This window comes from Anabrus simplex, chromosome 1, assembly GCF_040414725.1.
Source record: "Anabrus simplex isolate iqAnaSimp1 chromosome 1, ASM4041472v1, whole genome shotgun sequence".
Taxonomy (NCBI): Eukaryota; Metazoa; Arthropoda; class Insecta; order Orthoptera; family Tettigoniidae; genus Anabrus; species Anabrus simplex.
The window spans coordinates 1,446,679,650-1,446,705,512 of NC_090265.1; the positions used below are offsets into that span (position 1 = coordinate 1,446,679,650).

The 25,863-nt window shown below is 38.1% G+C and overlaps 1 protein-coding gene across 1 annotated transcript in view; it reads left to right on the forward strand.

Moving 5' to 3' along the window:
* The window catches only part of Polr2A (RNA polymerase II subunit RpII215), a 364,959-nt gene that overhangs the window by 131,511 nt on the left and 207,585 nt on the right, over window positions 1-25,863 (forward strand). The window contains exon 12 of the mRNA XM_067137935.2: window positions 15,495-15,663. Within this exon, the coding sequence (XP_066994036.1) occupies window positions 15,495-15,663 (169 nt within the window). The remainder of the gene's footprint in view (window positions 1-15,494; window positions 15,664-25,863) is intronic.

Sequence of the window (25,863 nt, forward strand, 5' to 3'; positions counted from 1 at the left end):
TGCGACCTGAAGCCAGTAGGAAAAAAAAGGGGGGGGGGGTGGGGGCAGTTTCCTATCATGTTACGCAAGGAAGAATGAAACTACAGATGAGGTGGTGAATGAGCTTCAGAGGCAGTTCACAGCTCTTCAGGTAGATGACACTTTGGTTGCAAATCAAGATGCTGCAAGTGATTCCAGTTGGGCACATATATCAAGAATTCGTGGAGCCGATGGACTTTTTAAGTTTAACCGAATTTCTAGAGTAAAGCTCTCTATTCTTGTCATACCAGCAATGCAGAATGTGAACGTGTTTTCAGCCTTGTGAAGAAAAATAGAACATAATTCAGATCATCCATGTCCTGTGAATCTCTGGTGTCTATTTCTATTTTGAAGACTAGGAATTCTGGTCACTGTTATGACAAAGCATTTTCTCAAGACTTTTTGCAGGAAGCTAAAAAGGCCACAACTATGACTTTAAAGTAGAACTAGCGTGTGATTTGCGGTGTGTATTATATTATTTCTGGCCTGTGTTATGTTAAACAAGTTTTATTGTGTAAAGCCTTTGTCAGTTATCGCATATCTGCTTAATTTATCAACGAAGTCCTGTTATGTATGCTCCAAACTAATATTCACCACACCTGCTGCTGTTTAACATGGATTTCTTCTTGATTGTTACGTTCATCTACAATTCATTAGCCTATGATGTAAGTAGATATGATTTCATAGAAGTATTCTGTTTAAAGGATGAATTATTGTATTCTGTAGCCCAGAAGTATTATCATCATCAAACCAGTGTTTGATAAAGATGTCAGTTCCCATAGGGAACCTGAAATATTTGTTCTGAGTGAGTAAATTTATAATACCAATATAGCCTGTCCATTATTGGACATTATAAAATTTCCAGCTAACTCATTCCTGGTTGCCAGCATTTCGCCCCAGTGTGCACACTATTCCCTATGGGAATAAACATCTTTATCATCTGATGGCTAGGCAGGCATCAATTTTTGAAAATGAGACAGTCTCTCCTAGTGCATTGACACTGCCAGCGGCTTCAAGTAGCCTATGCAGTGGCCTCCACGGTATGCACTAGCCGGCTTGGTAGGTGTGTTATTTACCGACTTATGAACCCAATTCAGCACACTGGGGTGGAACGCTGGCAACTAGGAATAAATTTTAATGTCCAATAACGAATGAACTATTTTGGTATTATAGGCGGGGTTATGTCGAAAATCGTTGGATTTTTGTCGCACGTGAGTTTTACTGATAGCCCTTTTCAAAAGTTGGCAAAAATCTGTCACCCATTTACTACCTTTCAGTAAAGACGTATTTTCTATTGGGTGCATTTGAAGTTTGACTGGGCGTACTTTTAAATAATTTAGGAATCTGTTCAAAAAGTGGCCTTAAATTACAGTCATTTCCCCATGATTAGCAACATGGCGTCTACTGTAACGTACGCGTAGCAGTGCTCTGTCCATTATCTTGCAGAAGCCGTATAACTGGTAGCATATTTGTCCTGCAAGTGTGTACTAAGTGATCTTGTACAAGTGTGGTTTGAATTGGACGTAAAATAATAACACATATGTCCGTCCCGAAAGTGAATAAGCGGATTAATGCTTTTGAAACAACGATGAAAGACTTTGAGGCACGCCTTCAGTTCTTATCCAGCTCTGCCAACCGCTGGGAAGAGTCCCTCGACTCGCTGAGTCAGGATTTTCGTGACTTCCGAGGCGCCATCTCCTCCGAACTTGCCGTGCTGAAAGAAGAGCTGTGCAAGTTAGCACGGCAGCTCGACCATCAAGAAGCACTCATTGATGAAGGAGAGCAGTACAGCCATAGAAACTGCCTCCTAATCCATGGAGTCTCCGAGGAACCGCGGGAGGACTTTTATGAAAAAGTGAGGGAATCCTTCCGAACGAAGTTGAACGTGGACTTCACGATGGAGAGATTCGACCGGTGCCCCGGGATTGAGCGGCATCAGCACTCAGCAGGTGACGTATCTACAGGCAGGCGCCCTATAATAGCTAAATTTACCTGTTACCACGAACGTGACCGAGTATGGAAGGCGAAATGGCTCCTGAAGGGCACAAAGGTACTCATCACCGAATCCCTCCCCAAAACCCGAAAGTGCATATGAAACCTTGCAACGGATAACTTCGGGCCATCCCGCGTCTAGACCTAAGACGGACGCATCGTGATTCACCTTCCTAATGGGTCGAAAAGATCCATCACCACTGTTGCGGAACTGGACAGCATAAAAAATCCGCGAGATAAGAGTGACAATTAAAATGAAACAGCACAGCTCGATAGTGCATCTGCTTGTTATTCATAAGTGTTTTTGTAAGTGTATTATGTGTGTGTTAGTGGTAGTCAGTGTAAGCATTTATCAGGATGTCGAGGTAAGTTGCATGGTATTTCTGTTATACTATTTCATTAATATTCCGTTATTCAGCTGATCCAGAGCTCTACCTGACACTGACCTTGGCAACATCCCCCCTCTCACCCCGTCACCTCTCACCACCGGCTTGCTCCTCATACAGGCATTATCTCCCTCTACCAACTGTTTACAGTGCTGCCATGTCATCGCACTCTCCTTGGTAGCGCACTTCGACGAAATTCAAGCCATAACGAGGGAAAATAATATCCATATTCTTGGTATTAGCGAAAGCTGGCTTACACCGAGCATACCCTCTGGTATGCTACAACTTGACCGGTATTCCTTCTTACGTCATGATAGATCCGATGGCAGAAGAGGAGGTGAGGTGGCCTTGTACTGCAGAAATGACTTAAAAAGCTGGGTGATGTGTGTATCATCTAACAATGCTCAGCTTGGGCCAGAATTCATGTTTGTTGAAGTCATTATTAGCCAACAGAAACTCCTTATAGTTATTGTATACAAGCCGCCCAAAATAACAAATATGACTGAATTTGAATTTCGCTTACTCGACCTACTGCCTAGTTACGAGCATATTATTGCCATAGGTGACTTCAACATTAACCTACTTACTAAAACGCACGAAACTAAACAATTTGACATGTTTTCTTCATGTGAATGACCATCCTCCATTTAGAGCCTACTAATCACACTTACACAGAAAACTACGAAACACACACACTCATTGACCACATTGTGACAAATAAGTTAACCCAAACCAAGTCATAACTCACGGCCAGATTCCAGTCCCAACCATCTCCACTCATGACCTTATCTCCCTATCCTACTCTCTCCGAATGCCAAAATATAAACCTAAGTATGTTATTTCCAGAAACACAAAAGGCATTGATATGGACGAGTTAAGACATGACTCTTACAATCTATCCTGGAATGATATACTCCTATTGGACGATATAGACACGAAAGTAGACAAGTTTAACTCTCTTGTAATTCACTCTGTATGATAAACATGCCCCTAAACGTCAGATAAGTTACTCGCCCATCTTGTCCCTGGCTAAATAATGAAATTAAAAACATGATGGCCTACCGCGATGCACTTTACGGACGCTTTAAACGAACTCGTGACCAAAGTGACTTTGAAAATTATCGGGTCCTTGGAAATAGAGTTAAACAGTTCGTTAGAAACTGTAAATTTACTTACTTGCAAAACATGACTGCAAACATGAATTCTAGCAGTGCATGGGGAGACCTCAACAACAACCTCATGTACCGGACATAACACTCGATAAGTTAAATGAGTTTTTTTACTGAAGAAAGAACACCACCTAATGTACTAAATTCCCCAAACTCAGTACCCAACTCCGTTATGAACCCTTTACCTGACCAACATTATTTTACATTCCACCCTGTCACTGCTAATAAAGTTTAAAAAAAATTATATTCTATCAAATCAAAAGCCAGAGGAGTGGATATTTCTGTAACTTTCTTACACAACGTTATTGGTGCTGTTCTACCAATTACTACCCACATTTTTAACTACTGCCTTAAAAATGGAACCTCTCCTTCACTATGGAAACTAGCTAATGTTATCCCTGTGCCTAAGAAACCTGACCCCTCCCTACAATCCGTCTACAGACTAATTTCTATCTTACCAGCGATTTCCAAAGCACTCGAGCGTCTGGTTCATGAGCAGGTGTTGGAATGCTTAAACAACTATTCTTTCGTAGACCCATTGCAATCTGGTTTCAAGAAGGGACACAGCACAGCAACTGCCCTGTTCAAAGTGACTGATGACATATGACACACAATGGACCAAAGACTGGTGACAATACTTACTCTCATCGATTTCAGTAGCGCATTTGACACTATAAACATCCAGCGTACTAAACAAGATGCAATCTTACTACTTCGATCGACGAACTATTAATTTCTTTCTATCATACCTCAAAAATCGCGCACAACGAATTATAACCCTTGATCAAACCTCTCGCTGGCTAATCAGGAAGGAAGGCACACTGCAGGCTAGTGTTTCAGGCCCATTGCTCTTTATTTTTTTTACATAAACGACATTTCATCTGATTTAAAGAATTGTAGCTACCATCTTTATGTGGATGACTTACAAATTTATTGTCACTGTAAGACCTCTGATTTGCCCCATGCCATAACAGGCAGCAGTGCTGACCTTCAGCGACTTAATGGTTACTCCTAGAAAAATTCCCTCCTTCTTAACCCCTCCAGGACACAAGCAGTCATTATCGGCTCTCAAAAATTGTTGGCCACACTAAGGTACGGAACTATTTCTCCAGTTATACTGAATGGTCGAGTTATTCCATTCAGCCAAACTGTGAGAAACTTTAAATTGGTCTGAATATATTAAGAACGTGTGTAAAAAAATATTTTCAATACTTCATTCGGTTAAAAGAAACAGCGATATTTTACCTTGTAATGTGAAAGTCAAACTCATTCAAATGCTAGTGCTTCCCATCCTCGACTACTGTGACGTCATTCTGGTAGACGCAACAAAAGAACAGACTTCGAAACTTCAGCGAGTGCTTAATTGTTGCCTTAGATCCATATACAGGCTGAGTTATGATACATGTCACCCCATACTATCACACTATTTCATGGCTGAAACCTGACAAACGACAAATGTATCACATACTGATACAGATATACAGACTGCTCTCTGAAGTCAGACCACTATAAATTTCATCCCAGCCGAAGTATTTGTCCTCTCACAGCAGTAATACCCGCTCTGGTTCCTCCCTTTATATTCCTGTTCACCAATCCTATATGCACAACAATTCCTTTGTTGTGGCGGGTTCTAGACTTTGGAATTCCCTGCCTGTCAGTGTCAGAAATTCCACCTCATTACTTAAATTTAAGACTGCTTGCCGGGACTACCTGCTGAAGGCAGGTGACTAACTTGTATGACTGGAAGATCGAATGAATGTGAGTTAGAAAAGTGTGATGTATTTTCGTGTAGGTTATTATTTACTATATAATATTATGTACTCAAACTCTGCTCCCAATGATGTATCACTACAGTGGTTAACTGTAAGAGAGGGCCAAGAGCCCTAACTTCGCTACCTAAAAAGGCATAATAAATAAATAAATAAATAAATAAATGAATAAATAAATAAATAGATAAATAAATAATACCGTATTTTAGAAGGTTTTTTTTTTTAATTTTATTTTTTTTACACTGAAATAGCTACTTTCTTTGTGAGACAAAACCAGAATTTGCTGAACCTACATTATGTACGATAAGAACCACTTTTTTTTTTTGAAGAGTCTTGCTAGTTTGATTTTAATGACCGATTTGAATTTATGTCTTTTGTAGGTAAAATTTAAATATGTTGCCAGAAGTACACATTAGTTCTTTCTAAATATTTTACTATTTAAATAAAACAGTAATGTCTATCTGTCCATTTGGTTTTCTTGCAGCAATTCAAGCTTCTTAAACATATCAGACATATTTAGGGTATATGTTGGCAAAGATTTGATTTGTGTGTGTTTAACCATCACATTGAATTTCACTTTCTTCTGAGTGCTCTAAAAAGTTGTGTACATTTCCTTTCATAAAGAATAATTTTGATTTTAGGCTTCATTTTAATTTGTAGACTGAGATATGCAATTATGAATACATTCCTGTACTTTAGGATTGGAGTCAGGAAGAGTATCTTGTTGTAAAACTGGGTAAAACCCACATTTGTAAATGGTGCTTTTTATATTCTTTGGTTATTCTCTTCATAAATTATTGACAAGTTGGTAAAATATTGAATGTAATACGGTAGATGTTCTTTATAGCGAGAATTCATAACGGCAAAAAATTTACTTGCTATTGCGGATTGTTGTTTTCTGAATTTTTTAAAAGTTAGGGAGGAAACCTATACGCATTAAAATTGGTATGAAATGGGAATAACATTGTTCAAAACTTGCATTTTCGCAGATGATATCTACACTACGGCTTACTCGTTTTATTTTATAAACTTCAATACTTCGTGAAATTGTATATTTAATTTCATTCTGAAGAAATTATAGCATCACTCCAGAGGCTTCTGTGACAAACATTTCAGTTTTCTTATTCAAATAGTGTCGCCTAACCTAACCGTATGTGTCATGAAAACATATTTCAAGCACCGGTAAAGAAATAACCTCCTTGCTATAAATTAATATTAGAATAGCCTTTCCGAAATTTAATCAGTTGCGAGAAAATATTAACTATCCTCTGATATTAGGGATGCACTCTTCTAAATCTTGCGCCATCATATTTTCTTAATTTTAGTATATAACATTAAAATTAAGCAAGGGTTTACTTCAGCTTTTATTTCTAATGAGTTAACAATTGCTGTTGGCCATATTATATGCGCATGTATTACGGAAACATGTCATCCTCTTTCATTTTGAACTTTCTTTAGTGAACTGCATTCGACGGGTATTACTATAGTTCTTTTCTGCTCTGATGGCAGGCGACCTACATGCTGTCAGGGCAAGCGGGGAGCATGGGGCCGACGAATCCAGCATGACGTGAGAGACCGTTAAGGGGGAGAGACAGAGGCCACTACTACAACGTTGCCAGGAGCACTCACGCTCGTTAAAATTGTGTTGAAATCCACATAAGAATGAAATACAGTGCTTTGTATGTTATAGTTTGTGTATGGCCCATGGATGAGTTTTATTTTTATTTTTTTAATTTTTTTTTTTACATATTTCTATTATTTTCTTATATCTTCGATGTAGTATGATACGAGTTAATTAATAATGCATATAACAAGTGCATTGACAACAGACCGTAAAATTCATTCAAAAGTACAAAGTTACACAACACATTTTCTTACTTTCCAGTTTTCGTACTTTATCTTACCTTATTCCAGTTGAAGGATCCATGTTACAGCACCCTGACACTCGCCATCGTCACCAGAGCTGTCACCGGAAATATCCTCGTCACTCGACTCCTCACTGTGGCTGTCGTCTCGCAGATTTATGATGATATCGTCCATGACTGTGTCCAATACCATGTCCCTTTTGTAATCATCCTCTTGAAATTTTTCAGCATGTTACACACAAGCCTTCCACTCCTGTTCGGTTACTTTATCCAGCTCCTCTTCCATTACAGATTGGACATCAGTTAGTTTGAATGTTTTGTTCCTTTTCCCTACAGCAGTTTTAACGTTTCCCCAAACCAGCTCTTTGGGGTTATATTGACAGTGATAGGGTGGCAGGCGAACAATGGTATGACCCTTTCTGTCAGCAAGTGTATCAATTTTGTACATTTTTGCCTTTGGCTTGAATTGTTTCACAAGAAACAACAGTTCGAGTCTGGTGTGATTGCTGTCATGAGGAATATTCCTAGCAGATAACCACAATATAATATCAGCTTTTCGTGTGTTCGTTGTAGGAATTCGTTCTAGCTGTACTGAATGGTAGCTGGCATTGTCCATTACAATCACTGCGTCTTTGATGTTCCTTTTGTCAAGAGCGTCTAAAAACTTCAAAAACCACTCTTTAAAAACCATAGCGTTCATATCAGTGTGGTAGTCATCACTGGTTGATTTCACCTTTGGCCTGAAAACCAATTTACATTCCTGTAGAAAACCAGTGTGACTGGAACCTACGTGACACACAATAATTCGTCCACCTTTCCCCACAGGAACTTTTAAACCTCCTGTACACTCTTTATCTTGCCAGATTTTCGTTGGAGCATAATTCTGATGAATGTAAGTCTCATCTAAATAAAATACATGGGGCGATGGGTCCTTATTCCTCAGAAGATGCATTTTCCTCAAAATCATTACTCTGGCTGTTACTATATCAGCTCTCTCCATTGGAAATCTTCTCCCGTTGTTGCTTTTTTTTAATACTTAAATCCCATAGACTTTAGTATCCTTCATAATGAAGTAACTCCCCATTTAAATTGTATGTCTCTTTCTAAATCACCACGTAATTTGTTCAGTGTTGGGTATTCACCCTTTATGTAATAACTGAGGAGAGTTCTTCTAATTACATCATTATGGAATCCGTCGATTGCCTTTGTTATACAGTTCCTTTTGATTTGTTTACGCAGTGATTGAAAAGAGATGGAACGCGATGACTGGGTACTGTCTTTATCTTCCTTTACTATACGCTGAACGGTTTGCATACTAACTTGACAAGCTTTTGACACTTGCTGCTGCACTTTATACACACTCATTAAAGGGCCATTATTTTCTGCTTCCTTTTGAAAATATTCATGAACATTGCTGATCATTTTTCTACCCTGGCTCCTTATCTCCTTCCTCTTTGCCATTTTAAGATATATAGTGCAGTTATTATATACAAAAACAACACAGAGCAATGCAAATAGAAACAAAGTAACGTTACATCACACACCACGAAAACGATAATCAAAGAATGCAGTAAAGGACGCGGCAAGAATTACTCATAAAACAAGAATAATCCAAAAACAAACGCGTCAAACAAGCTCTTTGTAATACCCAACGCACATAGTTCTCAGCGCCACTGCTAGGCGATCTTTTGTCTGATTGGGCAGTGACATACTGCCCGCACCCTACTGCCCTTACAACATGTAGGCCACCCGCCATCAGAGTAGGAAGACCTATAATAGGCTTCAACATCGCCTTTGAGTGTCGGCGCAAGTGAACATAGCAAAAAATTGATACGAAGACAATCAAACACTTTTTTTTTTTGGCCAATGTTTGTTTCCTTATTCAAACAGCATCACCTAACCTAACTTAACCGTACTAAATGTATAATGAAAACATATTTCGCCAGTAGAGAAATGATAAACTTTTCGCTATACGTTTTTTCGTTAACCGATATTTATGCACCCCTGTGATTATATTGCATGCGATCGATCATCTTCAGTATAATTTTCTAGCTATATGGGCATATGTAGGAGGACCAATTTATATTTCCTTGACTCAGCAAGCTTTAAGGAATTTGACAGCATTTCCTGTGTGTATTTCCCAAGCAGACCTACTTTATAAATATAGTCTTTCAGTTAGAGATTATTCTCGTTCTAATTTACACCATGTCATCTAATCGTGGAGTTCACAGTTTACAAAAGGAGTATATTTATTACCCCACTTATTCAATACAATTAATACCATGGTATGTGGTTAAATAAAAATAGAAAATCTAAATTTTATGGGGACATGTTTTGCCCTTCGTTTGTAAACTATATGTGATCGCTGTTTTCAATACGGAACAAAAATGAGAGTGATGGCTTGTAATCGTGGAGTTGCAAAATTGAAGATATGTTAGAAGCTAATGGAGATAGCGAGCTTTCTAGTTGTGGTTCAGAATTGTATTCTGATGAATGTAGTAGTAATAATCATTCCGAGAATAATGAGCGTGAACAAATATTGTGTGACGACCAAGGGACAGGGCTACAAAGAAATGTTACCAGTGATATTTGGAGTCACAATATTCGTTTTGATGAAAAAATATATGGGAAAACAATGCTGGTCCAAATCACTATTTACCTTCTGGGAATTCAGAAAAGATTTTTTGAATTATTTGTGGGATCGGAATTTTTTGAGCTAGTAGCATAGCAGATTGATATTCATGCCGAATATTTACAAAGGAAAACTGGCACTGTTGATACTATTTGGCGAGACACTAATGCTGATGAAATAAGGGCATATGTAGGAGGTCCAATTTATATTTGATTGGTTGTTTTACCTGAAATGACGATTACTTCCTAGGAGACTTGTGCGTGTGCCCGTTAGTAAGGCAGGCAGTGACACTGAAATGGTTTAGAAAACTTGGGCAGTATTTACATCTAAGTAGCCAGGTAAACAGGCCAACACCACAATATGAACATTACAATATTCTGTATAAATTAAAACCAGCTCTGCAACTTACTGAAAAATTCAGAATTTTGTATGCACCTGGCCGGAAACTCTCAGTACATGTAGCTATGATAGGTTTCAAGGGAAGATTAATCTCTAAACAGTACCTCTCAGGGTAACCCACCAAATGGGGTAACTGAAGGAATCAGCGTGTCCTCCTAGTCCGAAAGGACCGGGCAACCCGTTGAACCTCCTTCGTGCTAGGGATTGGGGCTTGCAATTGTTCCCCATGAACGAGGAATTCCCAGTAAGCGCGAGTCATAAGCTCGCGTTGATTACGTCCCTGCCCTTTGTACACACCGCCCGTCGCTACTACCGATTGAATGATTTAGTGAGGTCTTCGGACCGGTGCGCGGGATCTGCTTCGCGCAGTTTCCGATGTGTCTGGAAAGATGACCAAACTTGATTATTTAGAGGAAGTAAAAGTCGTAACAAGGTTTCCGTAGGTGAACCTGCGGAAGGATCATTACCGAAATTGCATGGGGTATTGCTGACAGTGGAAATGGCTATCTTCTGAAATGTGAGATTTACAAGGGGAAGAAAGAAACACAGGACCAGAATTTATTATTAGGAGAGCAGGTGGTTTTTCACCTGATAGCTTGATAACTTTTTCAGTTCTGCAAAACTGATAAAATTATTACTAACCCATAACACCTATAGTTGTGTGATGAGGGTAAATTAGAAAGGGTTGGCCTGATCAGTTTAGGACACTTGCACAGTTGAAACTCAAGCGGGGAGAATGTAGGAAAATGCAAAGTGAGGGTGTAGCAGCAACATTCTGGCAAGATAAAAGTACTGTTCTTATTGCAACCCCATTAAGATAAACACAGGCATAACAATGAAAACCCATAAATAGCACAAAAGGAGTACAAGAAGCAAAATACTTACCGTTGGGGGCAGCAGCATTAAATTTTCTAGCATAGAGAGCACAGATCATAAAGGATGAGAGGGCAGGATCTTAACTTACGACTTGAGGGTTTGCCAGGTCAATATTGCTAACTACTAAATGAAAGCGAAATTAAAATTCAGTAAATCAAACTTTACTTAAATATTAGGAAAAAGAAAAAATTAATGAATGAAAACTGAAGAACAAATAATTGAATGTTAAATAACCACTTTCAGTTATGCATAAAAATGTATTTTTAAAACGATAAAATTATGAGTGCACACTCAGATAACAATGTAAAATAACTCTTATGCTTTAACCCTTTCAGACCGAGTACGCACAATTGTGCGGGTTCGTATTTTAGTTATCCCTGACCGTATTTGATGTTTTTTCGGCGCTACACCGGACTGCAGTGATTGTGCAGGACACGTGGCGTGTATTTCAATTGATTTTAGTATGCGCTTGACCGCCAGGGCGAAAGAAGAAGAGTTTAAAAAGCACAGTTGATCGGCGAGATGGCAGGAAGCAGTAGTGCCGAAAGTAAGTATTTATTTACTGCGTTTATATTAATCTAGAAGCTTTATTGAATACCGGAATATATTCAATGAAGTGTGTACATTGGTTAGTGAACGTAAATTTTGAAGCTACACCATCGTAAGTGATACGAGGTTTTGAATTTTGATACGCACAATTGTGTGGGTCCTGTTTTTCGGATGTTAGTTTTTATTTTGTAAAATAAACTATTAATATGTGTATTGAGGAGCATTTTAGTCAGTTCTTTACGTACAAACAAAAATTCACACCTCCAGTTTTCTTTCAGGTCTGAAAGGGTTAATAAAATAAGTAAGTCGAAGAACTTATACCCCAAAAAAGAAAAATTTCTTATTAATTCATTGAAAAAGGAGACGAATGTCTATTTTTAAAAATAATTAAAATCGTGAAAACACACTCAGATTACAAACTAAAGTAACTCTTACAGTAACGAGAAATAAGCAAGTCTGCAGCTCGCATTGGAATCAATAAATGACAAATGTTAAAACGGATCTGTACTTTAAGAATTCATTACACCACTGACCATTTTTTTGTAAGTAGGTATACTACAATTAATCTCACTTAACTTAAATTTGTTTCCAGTCCATGTACACAAGGATTTTAATCATCCCAGAAACACAGTAACACAATGATAGCAAACCAAATATTCCACACATAAATAAGTGAACAGACGAGAGAATTGCAGGAACCCAAATAAAAATATTTCCCACATTAGTTACAAATTACGAAGGGAAACACAATTAAAATTCCACAGTAAACTGAACAATGGTACACATGATAAAGCCACCAGCTTCCTAAGCCAAGCCAGCATAATTCATCAACCCAGGCAAGGCCCACACAAAATTAGCGTGTCAGCAGATAAGTGACATGCAGTAATGAAAGAATAGTCTGAGGAGGGTAAACGTAAGTATCTTTAAGAAATGTATGTATGTTGGGTATTCAGCCCGAAGGCTGGTTTGATCTTCCACAAATTTCAGTTTCCTACAACCACGATATTACAATAATAAAATATAGCATTTTGAATTTGACGTTTTCTCCAACAAAATATTAATAGAGGATTTAAATGCCAGTTATAAATTTAAATTTTAGGAGGCCCTGGAATACGTAATGCCCAAATAAGACAGGAAATAAACCATCCCAGAAAGGAGTTAAAGAATGATCCATTACGAAAATAATACTACCACACAGCATCATTCAATACATTGATAACAGTGCAATAGATACCACAAATATGAACCAAGAAAAATAGAAGGAAATCCACCAACCAATATTAATAATAATAATCATCACAATAACATTAAGAAACCGAAAAAGGAATCACGATAATCTCAATTAAATGAAACGAATGGAATAATTTGCCTCTCATCCGCGCATATACAGAGTTCCAGAATTACTCCATAATTATAATTTGCATATAGAATTTTACAAAAATCTTGTTAGGCTACATTTTAATAGCTTGAAGATACAATTTATATCATTAAAATGTCCGATGCAGAAGAAATTCCAGTTTAATTTAATGAATAAACGGTGGCCAACATGTCCATTAAAGATAGGCGTGCTGGGCTGAGTGTCTCAGACGGTTAAAGCGCTGGCCTTCTAACCCCAACTTGGCAGGTTCGATCCTGGCTCAGTCTGGTGGCATTTGAAGGTACTCAAATTCGACAGCCTTGTGTCGGCACGTAAAAGAACTCCTGCGGGACTAAATTCCGGCACCTCGGAGTCTCAGAAGACCGTAAAAGTAGTTGGTGGGACGTAAAGCCAATAACATTATTATTTATTAAAGATAGGCGTAATTTCAATTACAGTTGCGAATTTGACTCGAAACACTACTCACAGCGTTGCCGAAATTTCCCACATTATTAATGTCATTGAGAGCGTGTTACTCACATTCTTGTTCTCCAAATAATCCGGCAGTAGAACAGTTTCGAAACAATTAAGAAGATACTTGTACTTATATCTTTGGGTGTCCAATTTGATATAATCCGATAGCTTACGTTGTTAGGTTGTTTTGGAATGAAGTACACTCACTCATATATTCCGGTCACACTAATACTAAATAACAGTAAATAGGAAATACATTAAAACATAATTGCATAATTGCTTGCAGCCAGCAAGCAGCGCATCGCTTAGTTCAAAGGAGAAGTGCGCTTGCGCGCGCGAATCAACTAGCTTATTTAGCGAATCAAAAAACTCGAAGGTACCGACGTAACAATAGCAGATAATGCATTTTAAATAGGCATAGGTCAGTCACATAAATTAACGGCAATTCAAACAATGGGCGATTATGGTAGATAATTTCCCCACACACAAATACATATGTCCAGTAAATGAGTGTAACTTTAATTCTTGTCACACTTATGGTGTCAACAAATTCAGATTCTGTGAATAATGGTTCATTGAAACGAAAAACCGGTAAAGGCAGTGAAGAAATAGAAATTGTGTGTCCTCATGCTGTTATAAATAACACAAAACATATGGGTGGCATAGACAACAGTGATAAGAAAAGAGCATACTATGGGGTTGGGTGATCGTGTAAAAAATTGTGGAAATTCTTCTTCATTCTTTATGATATGAGTAGCCGACCAGCTCACGCAGCTCATGGAAACGGACAACTGAACTTCAGGCTCAACTTGGTGAAACAGCAGATCGGGAACTTTACATCCCCAAACGTACGGTCTGGAAAAATAGTTTACCTCTTGGCTGTCTAACCTTTAAATTATTTCATTCTCTCGTGAAGATACCTGGTTGTGCCAAAGTGTGTGCTTTGTGTTTACAAATTAAAAATAGGGCAGCTTCTGGGAGAGGCAAACAAACAACATTCAAATATAAGCAGTGTGATCTACACTGTGCAGGACAGGGTGCTTTTTGGAATACCATCAGGAGTGAAATGTGGATATTCAAAATTAGGGTGAGCACATATTTATATGCACTAATCATTTAGGAACGAAAGCAAAAGAAATTACATTTATATTTTGTTTGTTTGACTTTTCCTTTTCTTTTATAGGGTGGTATTTGTGTATCTGTGTCTATTGGGATTTTAAAGACCGTCAGAAAATAGGATATGGCCGGGTATCCGCCTTTAAATGGGGAACGGCAAAGGGTTAATAACAGATGTGTCTGTTATAGGGCTCTCGCTGTAACCAAAGGATATTGCACAGTTTAATATCAGAATTTGCAAGGGACAGACTAAAACTGTTGTTATATTGGGGTTCTCGTTATATGCCTTACTCGCTATAGCGGATTTCTACTGTATATTGAAAATAAGATTAAGCTTGCTTATCACTGTGCCAAAGTACACTCCTCATCTTACCCAGTATAAATCCTTGTTGCCATCTTCAGTTTTTGCTGTTTTCCTATAACCGCATTACTTTCTCTTCTGATTAAGTGTAGCTTCCACGCAAGTCCTAGTCCCATTTGTGGCTGGTACAGTGCGGAGGCTGCGAGGTATGGTTGATGCTGAGTAATGACATTTGAAGCACATCTAGTGTGTCTGAAAAGTGCTTCTTATAGGGTTGGCCGTGCTGCTATAGCACTATTTGGCCTAGTGAGGAAAGCAAAGGCAAACTGCCTTACCCCTCATTCTACATAGTATAACTCATTGCGGTGCCGCCATTGGTTTTTGCAGTTTCCCTATAACGACTTTTGAAGGAGCCACCTAGCCTTCAGTCTGATGACCTTACAGACGGACTGGTTCACGCTGAAATCTGTAGGATCAAGGAAACGTAACGATTGGTCAATCATTATTTATTTTAGTTCAGTTATCTTAATAAGTAATTAATGAATATTCTTGATACTATTCAGAAGTTCTGTTTTCATTTTACTTTTACAGGTTATGGTAGAGCATGGTGAACTAGTCATGGGCATTCTATGCAAGAAAACTTTGGGTACTTCTGCCGGATCTCTACTGCACATCTGTTTCCTGGAATTAGGGCATGAAGTGTGTGGCCAGTTTTATGGCAACATTCAGACTGTAGTTAATAATTGGCTTCTTCTTGAAGGTAAGTTACTCAGCTTCTCTAATGTCCTTCCGCATCTGATCCATCCACCTTCTTCTCGGTCTTCCAACTGGTCTCTTTCCCTTAACTTCTCTTTCCAATTCCCTTCTTGCTACCCGTTCCTTCTCCATTCTTTTTACATGTCCGAACCATCTCAGTCTTGCTTTTTGTCTTCCGTACTAACGGTTCTATATTTAGCTCTTCTCTGATTTTAATATTTTGAATTCTATCTCTTCTTGTCTTTTTAACCAATGTTCTTAAAAATTTCATTTCTACTGCTTGGATCATACTATCTTGTCTCTTATTAATTATCAGTGTTTCTAGTTCGTATGTTACAATTGGTATGAAATACTATTTATATAATGTTAATTTTGTTCTCGTGGGTACTTTGTCATCCCATAAAAGCTCTCCGACTTGATGATAAAATGTTATGCCTTTACTTAAGTCTTTTATTAATTTCAGGGTTGATTTCATTCCTACCATTAATAATAGTACCCAGATATGTAAACTGTTTTACATTCTCTTAACTGTCCACCTATGTTCACTTGGCTTCTCTTTTCCACAGTGCATGACTACAGTTTTCTTTTTGCTAATTACCATTCCAAACCCATTCAGATTTTCATTCCAAATGTCTCCTTTCCTTTGTAGTTTCTTTTCTCCCTTTCCCCAAATCACCACATCATCTGCAAATACCAAAGCATTCACTTCATCACTACTGATACTCTGTTTTACACATTTTATGATTTTATCCATCCATATAATAAACAACAATGGCGACAGTGCACTTCTCTGCTTGAGACCTTTTTTTGTATAAAATGTTTGAGTCACCACTCCCCACCTGTACACTGCTTATACTCTCATACAGCATTTTAATCTTGTTAATGATTTTGGTACATTCCTTTTCAGTAGGCATTCCCATACATGTTTTCTCTTAACTGTATCATAAGCTTTTTCCAAATATACGAAGATGATTTCCTTGTTCCTTTCCAGATGTTTTTCGCACTGTAAATATCAAGTCTATTCATTCTATTCATTTTAAAGCCATATTGTTCTTTCTCTAACTGTGTTTCTATTATATCCCTCAGTCTTTTGTCTGTGACTTTCTCCGTTATTTTTAGCCCATGTGATAATAGGGTTATACCTCTATAATTTTCACATTTCTTCCTATTTCCTTTTTTGAACAGTGGTTCAGTGCTTCCTTGTTGCCAATCTTCAGGTATCCTTTCATCCTTCCATATGGTTTTGAGGACTCAATATGGCCACTGTAGTCCAATGCTTCCTGCTGCATTAATCTTATCAGCATTGAATCAGTCTTTTTCACTTGCTTTACCTTTGGTCATTGCTTTCACTGCCCTTTCAAGTTCCAACCATTTTATTGGGTTCTCTTCTTTTTCTCCATCTGTTATTTCCATTTTCTTATCTCCTTTTTCATCCGAGCAGTCATCCTCATAAAGTTTTCCCAAGTACTTTGCCATCACCTTCTGAAGACCCTTTTCATCATGTACTATGGATCCATCTTCTCTCTCTCTAATGCCTTGATTTTTTCTTGATTTATTCTTTTCAATTTTATTACTCTGTATAATAGTTTCTGATTTTCTCGACTATCTTGCTTAATTTTGTTGGTAAACTCTCCCCAACATTTCTCCTTTTCTTCCTTGATACTCCTCTTTATTTATAGTTTCAATCTTTTGTATTCCACATTTAACCTTTCTGTCTTATTCTCATCCCTGTGATATGTTTTTTATTTTTCCTTATCCATTCCTTTCTTTTATTTCTTTTTTTGTTATGTCTGTCCAACACCGTGTCTCCTTTCCCTTGAACTTTGCTTTTGTTTTCCCGCATATCTCAGTTGCTGCTTCCACAAATGTCCGTCTTAAATTGTCCCACTCTTCTTCTCCACTTTGTATTTCCGTGTTATGCAACTTCCTTTTTATTAAATTAAAAGAAATAGATTTCATTATTATAGGTCCGTATTGAACTGTGATTACAATAGTATTTAAGTAATATATTATTCAGGTCCACCTTTTCAGTACAAATTGTACAATGTTTTAAATTACATATACGTTCAGGGACTAGTTTCGACCTAACAGTAGGTCGTCATCAGCCTAAAGCAAATCAAACACAAATGTATTGAAGAAATTAAACAATGTAAAGACACAAATGTCTTAAAAATGTTCATACCATGTAAGATATTTGTATAAAAATGAGAGATGCGCTGCACTACGTTAAAAAATAGCTCTATGATGGAAATTCATAAAAGCTCCAGTGTGCCGTACAACATTAAAAATGTTGTTTAAGAAAGAGATCCTGAAATTGCTGGTCAAGGATATCAGCATAGGCTGGCTCGTACACTTGGATGCGAAGCATGGTGTTAAGAAAATCTCTTCTGTTTTTAGAATCTTGAAGGATGATGATTGTTGCGCATGGAGGCTTAATACATAATAGTAAATAAAGGTGGTTGAATTTCACAGTTCAATGCAGACCGTACAGTTGACATTGAATAAATGACAGCTAAGAAAGGGGGAAAATATACATTAATGAAATATGCCAAATGGGGAATACTTCCCGTTGTAACAAGCTGAGCGGAGCTGAAAATGAAGTGTGAATGAGGAGTGGAGTGGGTGAGGATCAAAGGAGGTGTTGGGAGAAAGAGAGGAAGGGAAGCAGGAAAAAAAGGGGGGGGGGGGGTGTTATCAAGGCGGAGCTGAGGGATACAGGAATACAGAAGATTGCCTAAGTACTGTAAATAGAACGAAAAATCTGACCTTGACTATTTGATTTTGTTTCTGAAAATGTGAATGAGCAGGTCAGATAGAATATTTGGTTTTCCGGAATGTCATTTTGTAATTTGGATTAAATTATTGGTCCGAATGTATAAAGCAGTTCTCTGCTATGTTAAGGAGGGTTCCTTTATTCTTAATTTTGAGGATTTCCATATCATACTTGATGTCAGTAAACTTATGATTGTAATTTTCCATGTGTTGTCCAATGCAGTGTGAGTGCAAGATTTAGAATTCTTTTGGTCAGTCTATCATTGTTCATTCTGAGAATGTGGCCATAGAATTTCAACCTCTTTTTCCTGATAGTGTCCGAGATTTTTTCAGCATGGCAATAAATGGCATGAGATTTCCTTTTCATCCATACTCCCTCTGTGCAGACTGGGCCGTAAATTTTCCGTAAAATTTTTCTTTCTTCCTTTTCTTTGTCTTTTATGGGTGATCCACTGCAAATGATTTAAGGTTTGCGATGCGTATAATGCTTCAGGTTTTATTACTGTATTATGTCTTAGGTTATTTTCTGAGATGATGATTTTTTTTGTTATATGTGTTCCAAGTAATTTGATATGCTTTCTGTAATTTAGTACAGTGGAACCTCGATTCTCCATTTTTGGAGGGATCCCGGAAAAAACCGTACAACACGGGAAAACAGAGAATCCGGGAATGAATGAACCATCAGCAGTTTGGCTAAACATCACAAAAATGAAATGTGTATACTTATAATCTTACAAACACCCCTAAACCAAACCAAACTACAGCCCCAATGGGCCTTCCGCCCTCGGTCCGAAGGCCTGCAGATTACGAGGTGACGCATGGTCAGTGTGACTAATCCTCTCAGCCGTTATTCCTGGCTCTCTAGACAGGGGTCATTATATCAGCATTAAATAGCTCCTCAAGTAAAGGTAACCGTAGAATGACAACCTGGAACCAGCCCTCATATCCAGGTAAAATTACCTGACCTGGCCAGTAATCCAACCCGAGCTCTCCGGGTGAGAGGCAGGCAAGTTAGACCGCGGGGCTGGCTTCAAACGTTAATTACCGGTACGCGACTTAAAAATCTCGAAACTTTACATTCAGTTTTACTGGGGACACTTCGTCAGTTTCCTCTGAAAATTTTGTCAAATTCCTTTGAAAACTTCTTTCAGTCCAGCAACTTTGATCAGCCAAACTCTTCGAAAAATCTAATAGCCGTAACGCCAAGCCAAACAACAATCGACCACAAGTAGATTTTCATTCTCTAATCTAGTAAAATAAAGCACATTAAATACAAAAGCGTGCAACATGATGGCAAAAGCCTTTTTTTTTTTCTTTCTTTAAATCTTCCATTTTAATTTGGTCACCAGTATACTGTTCCTAGTCAGTTAATGGAAATCTTGTTCCGCGTAAATTAGGCCTATATCTATTTTTAAAGGTTATGTTGAACTCGAGAACAGGACATCCTGTTTAGATTATGGTTTCGAAATTATCAGTCCTCAAGTTGTTGAATGCATTATATTTAGTTCTGCCTGTCACTAATCACAATCAAATTGGAATGAGAAAAAAATATCATTAACACTTCTGAAATTATGATTATTTGTGACCTTGAGCTCAGCTGGAAAGCGCGCTCGCTGTACAAGTCGGTACGAGTGCGAAATGATACAAAGTTTTTAAATGTAACGTGTGCAAATAAAACGACTGCGGCGTTCATAACATTTTAACACAACAACGTGAAATTACGAAAACAGTAATAGGCAATCCCAAAACCTCCCATGGCTTTATGTAGATATGCAAGGTGCAACATCTGTTCTGGTGTCGATGACATAATCGAATATGATAATATTAAAATACTAAATTTGTGTTATTTTAAAAAGGAGCAGTTTTGATTCCTGCCTGAAAGCCCAGTGACTATACAGTTCCCTAAGGGAAATGCCGAAAACCTGTTCGGCGACACACTCGAAAAAAGTAACAAAAATAAAATAAACATCTAACCCCGGACATAATGTAGACTTTTGCAAGTACGAACATTTGACGAAACTCGTTCAGTCTTCTAATCAAGCTGTCGAATTGCGCGTGAAACCTGGAACGAACTTCGAGCTATGGGAGTTGGAGACTGCAAAGAGCCACATGTGCCAACTATATCTCTCGATACACTTAACTCTCACTTCGTAACTAACCCAATAAAGGAATCTCAACCTCAAAATCATATCAATCTAAATAAAAGAATCAGTGAGCCTACAGGAAATGAACAGCGTATTTTGAATTCAGTTAAAATCACAAGCTAAAGAGCAGATAACATCCCAATAGGCTTTATAAAAAACATTATTGGCGCAGTCCTACCAGTTATTACCCACATTGTAAACCACTGTCTCACCACAGGGACGTTTCCAACTGCAAGGAAGGATGCTCTAGTAACCCAAGTATTAAAGCATACCAGTACCACAGCAAATGCGCCATCTGATTACCGTCCTATTTCGATTCTTCCTCCTCTCTCGAAAGTTCTTGAACGAGTTGTACACAAGCAGCTAGTAGAGTTCTTAACCAGACATTCTCTTTTTGACCCATTGGAATCTGGCTTCAGAAAGGGACACAGTACGACTGCACTTCTTCGGGTAACTGATGACACAAGACTAGCAATGGACAAACTGCAGGTGGCGATACTGATACTCCTTGACTTTAGTAGTGCGTTCGACACGGTAGATATAGACATACTATTATCCAAGCTACGCTCTCTGCATATCGGCCCGATAGCCCTAAATTTCTTGAAGTCGTACCTTACAAATCGTCGCCAGTGTGTAGGGGTAAACAATCTAATATCCCACTTGGCTGTAAAATCATCCGGTGTCCCTCAAGGGTCTGTTCTAGGGCCCTTACTGTTCGTCTTGCATATTAATGACATATCTTCCACACTTCAGTATTGCAACTACCACTTATATGCTGATGATGTGCAGATATACAAACACACCACTACAAACAACTTACATGAAACAGTTCAGCATATTAATTCGGATATTGAAAGGCTTACCGCCTATGCTAAAAACAACCACTTAATCCTAAATCCTCGTAAAACACAAAATATTATCATAGGAAACTCTAAATTATTACATGTAATAAGCAATATCAATCCTCCTTCAATCATAATCAATGACATTACTGTACTGTACCTTAAAAATGTAACTGATCTTGGAATCTCCATCAATGAGAATCTGACCTGGAAAGAATACGTAACAAATGTATGTAGAAAGGTTCATGCAGCTCTATATCCCCTGAAATGTCACAAGAATTCTTTTCCTCAAAAACTTAAATTAAAATTAATACCGTACTAGTCAATCTAAATGCTGAACAAGCTTTGAGACTTCAGCAAGCACAAAACTCATGCATACAATATGTCTTCCAACTGCGACATGATGCTCATGTTACACCATATTTCAAAACATTGGGGTGGCTAAGCATAAATGAATGAAGGAATTTTCACCTGACGACACTTGTTTACCAAGTGCTCTCGACAAACACTCCTACTTACCTCTCTTCTAATTTTTGTTTCCTTTCCTCATTCCATGAAATTAGTACCCGTTCTGATTCCCTACTTGAAATTCCACTAAGTCGAACGAATTCCTACAATCATTCCTTTTTAGTTACTGCATCGAGACTCTGGAATACACTCCCAATAGACATTTGGCACCTTACTTCCTCTCATTAATTCAAATCTGCCTGCCGAAATTTTTTTCTAGGAACATAAAACTGAGTTGTGTGAGTCATTGTGTGTATGTTGTGTGAATGGGTTTTTCTTCATTTATTATTATTATTATTATTATTATTATTATTATTATTGTTGTTGTTGTTGTTGTTATTAGTAGTAGTAGTATCACACTACTGTACTGATATGTAGGCCTAACTTAGTCTTAAAATTATCTGTCCGTAGTATTATTTCTTTTTAGAATTTCTATGTCTTTTATGTTTACATTTTTAAATGTTATTGTTTATAGTGGTTAAGTGTAAGAGAGGGCCATGAGCCCTAACTTCGCCACAAATGTAAGTCAGGAATAAATAAATTAAATAAATAAAATTGTCGTGGGCACATTCTGCTTTGTGATTTCCGAGGATTCTGTAAACAATACTACCCGAATGCGATGCTAAGATGATCCCTTATGTAAGTTCACCGCCAATTGTTTTTCCAGTACAGTACTTCTTCAAATTACCACAATAACAGGATGTCAACACCAAGATCCGTAAGTATGGCGTAGCCGTCCTTTCGTAAAATACAGTTTCTCGAAAAACGCGTGATCAAGGATTTGGCTCTGATGGGACTGAAATTTCTGGACGGTTGATCCGGGAAATCGTTTCTTTGAGGAACGGATAATGCGGAATTTTTAGAACATGATTTAATTAGGATGCTCATGGGACCATGTAATTTGAACGAATAATATGGGAAAACATAGTTTCCAGGAACGTATAATCGAGGTTCTACTGTAATTCTGTCCTTATTTGCTTCACGTTTAATCCAGAAGGTTGAATAGTTTCTCCAAGGTATTTGAATTTATTTACTCAGGGAATATGTCCAAATTTAGTCATAATAGCTTGCCCATCTAGAACCAAGAGGCTCCTTCCATGTACAGGGTTTTTAAAAAAAATGATATTTGAAGTCCTGTTTTGGCTGCTATTTCATGTAGGTTTTCGAGGGAGTGGATTGCTTCTTGCCTATTAGAAAGAATTGCCAGGTCATCTGCAAAAGCTAGACACCGCATGTGAATTCTGTTTTTCAGTTGTTTATCAAGAATTATTCCTTTAACTTCTTTTTCCCTGGTTCCTATTACTTTTTCTAGAACAAGATTGAACAAGAGAGGTGACAGTCCGTCTCCTTGTCGAACCCCTGTGTTGACATCATAACGCTCAGATATTCTCCTAAGAATTTAACTTCCTGATCAATTCTCATGTTTTTCAATCTACTTGAAATTCTTTGAGTACATTGAAAAGTGCTCGTCACTCTGTGGAGTCATATGTTTTTCTAAAGTCCACGAAGGTGATCACTGTTTGTCTAGTTTTGCGCATGTGTAAGATAGTTTTCAGTTTGAGTATTTATTCTGTGCATGATCTGCCCTTTCTGAAACCTGCCTGGTATTCTCCAATAAGTTGATCTGTTTGGTCTTGAAGTCTTCTCAGTAGAACTTTAGAGAAAACTAGCTGGTGTACCCATGCTTCGCTACGGAATTCTACATTGTATACAGAATTCTATACGTAGTGCACACCTTGAGAGAAATATTGTATTATATTGCATAGCTCTTAGGCTTGTTTCACACCTACCCGGCTGCCGAGTAACCGGTAGCCGGCTCCGGCAAGAATGGGAATCCTTTTCACATATACCCGGCAAGCACACTGCAGCAGTTGTGTACACATCGCGGGTTGGAATGGATCGCATTAAATTACTAGCGTTTATAGTCTTGTATAGGCGTATAAGAAAAGGAGAAAAAAAGACTGCTATGGGTGCATCCAGTCAATATGAGAAGAGACGAGGTTGGGGCATTTTTTATACTTTTTGAAGACCTAAGAAATGACAGCGACAAATTTTTCAACTATTTTAGGATGAGTGTGGAAACTTTCTGTGTCAATTTCCGCCATAAGAACAAATACGTAATACACTAGAGCGTAAAAACAAGGAAACACAACACTCGAGAAGACTAGACACTGCCGTGCTGGCTAGATGTGTAAACTTCCACTGACTCACAGCTCCCATTACCCTCCCAATCTGGTTTTTTTTCACCCGGCAGCCGGCCCGTACAGTGGGGGCTGCCGGCTTCCTACTACAATAGCACGGCAGCCGGGTGCCGTTTATACGGCAACGACTTTTACCGGGCAAGTGTGAAACGTCTCGTACACTTCTTGTCCTGACAACCGTGTACCCGGCACCGGTTACCCGGCAGCCGGGTAGGTGTGAAACAAGCCTTAACGTTACCCTAGAAATGCGACTGGGAAGTCACCAAACATCTTTTCACATATGAAGACTGAGTTAGGAAATTTTCATTGTAATGGTAGGCCCGCTTGCCTACAATCAGTCACAATCAGGTTGGGGAGTTTTCATTGTAATGGCAGACACTTACTCTCCACCTGCTTTTTTACATCCTCAGAAAGACTGTCTTAGTGATTTTCCCAAGTGAAATGAACATAGGTCATTACAATGACATCAGTAGGTATGGCGCGATTAAAAGCAGTATGAAATACTCGATCAAATGAAAAACCACTTTTAATGAATAGTTCCGCGCTGCCGATCTAGCAGTCCAAAGTTCCATAGCTGGAATGACCAAGCCGCAGACAGTTGTGATCCATGAACACACTTAGTTTTTTTTTTTTTCTTTTCGGTGGGCGGTGTTCGAATATTGGAGAGTCCCAGGGCAAATCTATGCCCTTTTACTAATCTGTTTCCTAGGAGTACCCGGTGAGTCGAAAAATCTCATTTCACTACACTGGTGGCGGAAAAATCTATCTGACTTGGAGGTAAATTATTCCTCCAGGCCAGAGGAGAAAACCCCTCTTCACTGCTAATTTGGAATAAAATGAATGTAGAATTTAATAAAAGTGAAGAGGAAGATGCTTTTCTTAAGAAATGGCTCTTTTTAGGGTTAAATTTTGAATTATTTAGTGAATTGCGATGCTATAATTTGGAATAGGCCTAAATTGTAATTCTAGACCAGGTCATACTACTATTACTACTAAGTGACCCTCTGCCAAATGTGCACACTGCTCATTCAAAACAGCGCGTCAGAGTAGAGATCGAATAGCTGGAATACTATGATGAACCAGTGTGTTACGTACCAGCAGTATCAGACAATGTATGAACTGGAGGAATGGCATGCTAAAGAAAAAAGTTTTCTAACTCCCCAGCTATTTCCCGCCGATATGCAGTCAGGCTGTTATACTCGGTACGCAACAGTAATCCCATCTATCGGAGTTGAGGTCATATTATAGACGAAGAACATCACAGCAAACAATGGTCAGTGTAATGTTATTGTTGATCAATGTTATGTGCTTTCGATATTGTAAGCCTTCACATTTAGTTCTCTTCCAATTCTGAAATACTACCCTTATCATAGTCGGTACGTTAAAACTGAGTAAAAGATAAATTATTGGAAATTGTATTCTCTATAACTTTTGTTATGTAGTACTTTCCTATAGGACCATTAACATAGGTATTTATAAATTAAATTTTAGTAGTCTACCCCTAAACTACCATTTCACCCAGGGTCAATAAAATTTTTTATAGCTTAGACTATAGTTTCTTCTTCCCCGACTCTATATACTGATTTTCATTAAATTCTATTCACCCATTTTCTCATGGCTCGATGTTGATGTGGACTTAGCAACAAAAATCAAAATTTATGAATAACTGTGTTATCATAGTCGGTACAGTAAAAATGTATAAGACATAAATGATCGGAAATTTAATTCTACGTAACTT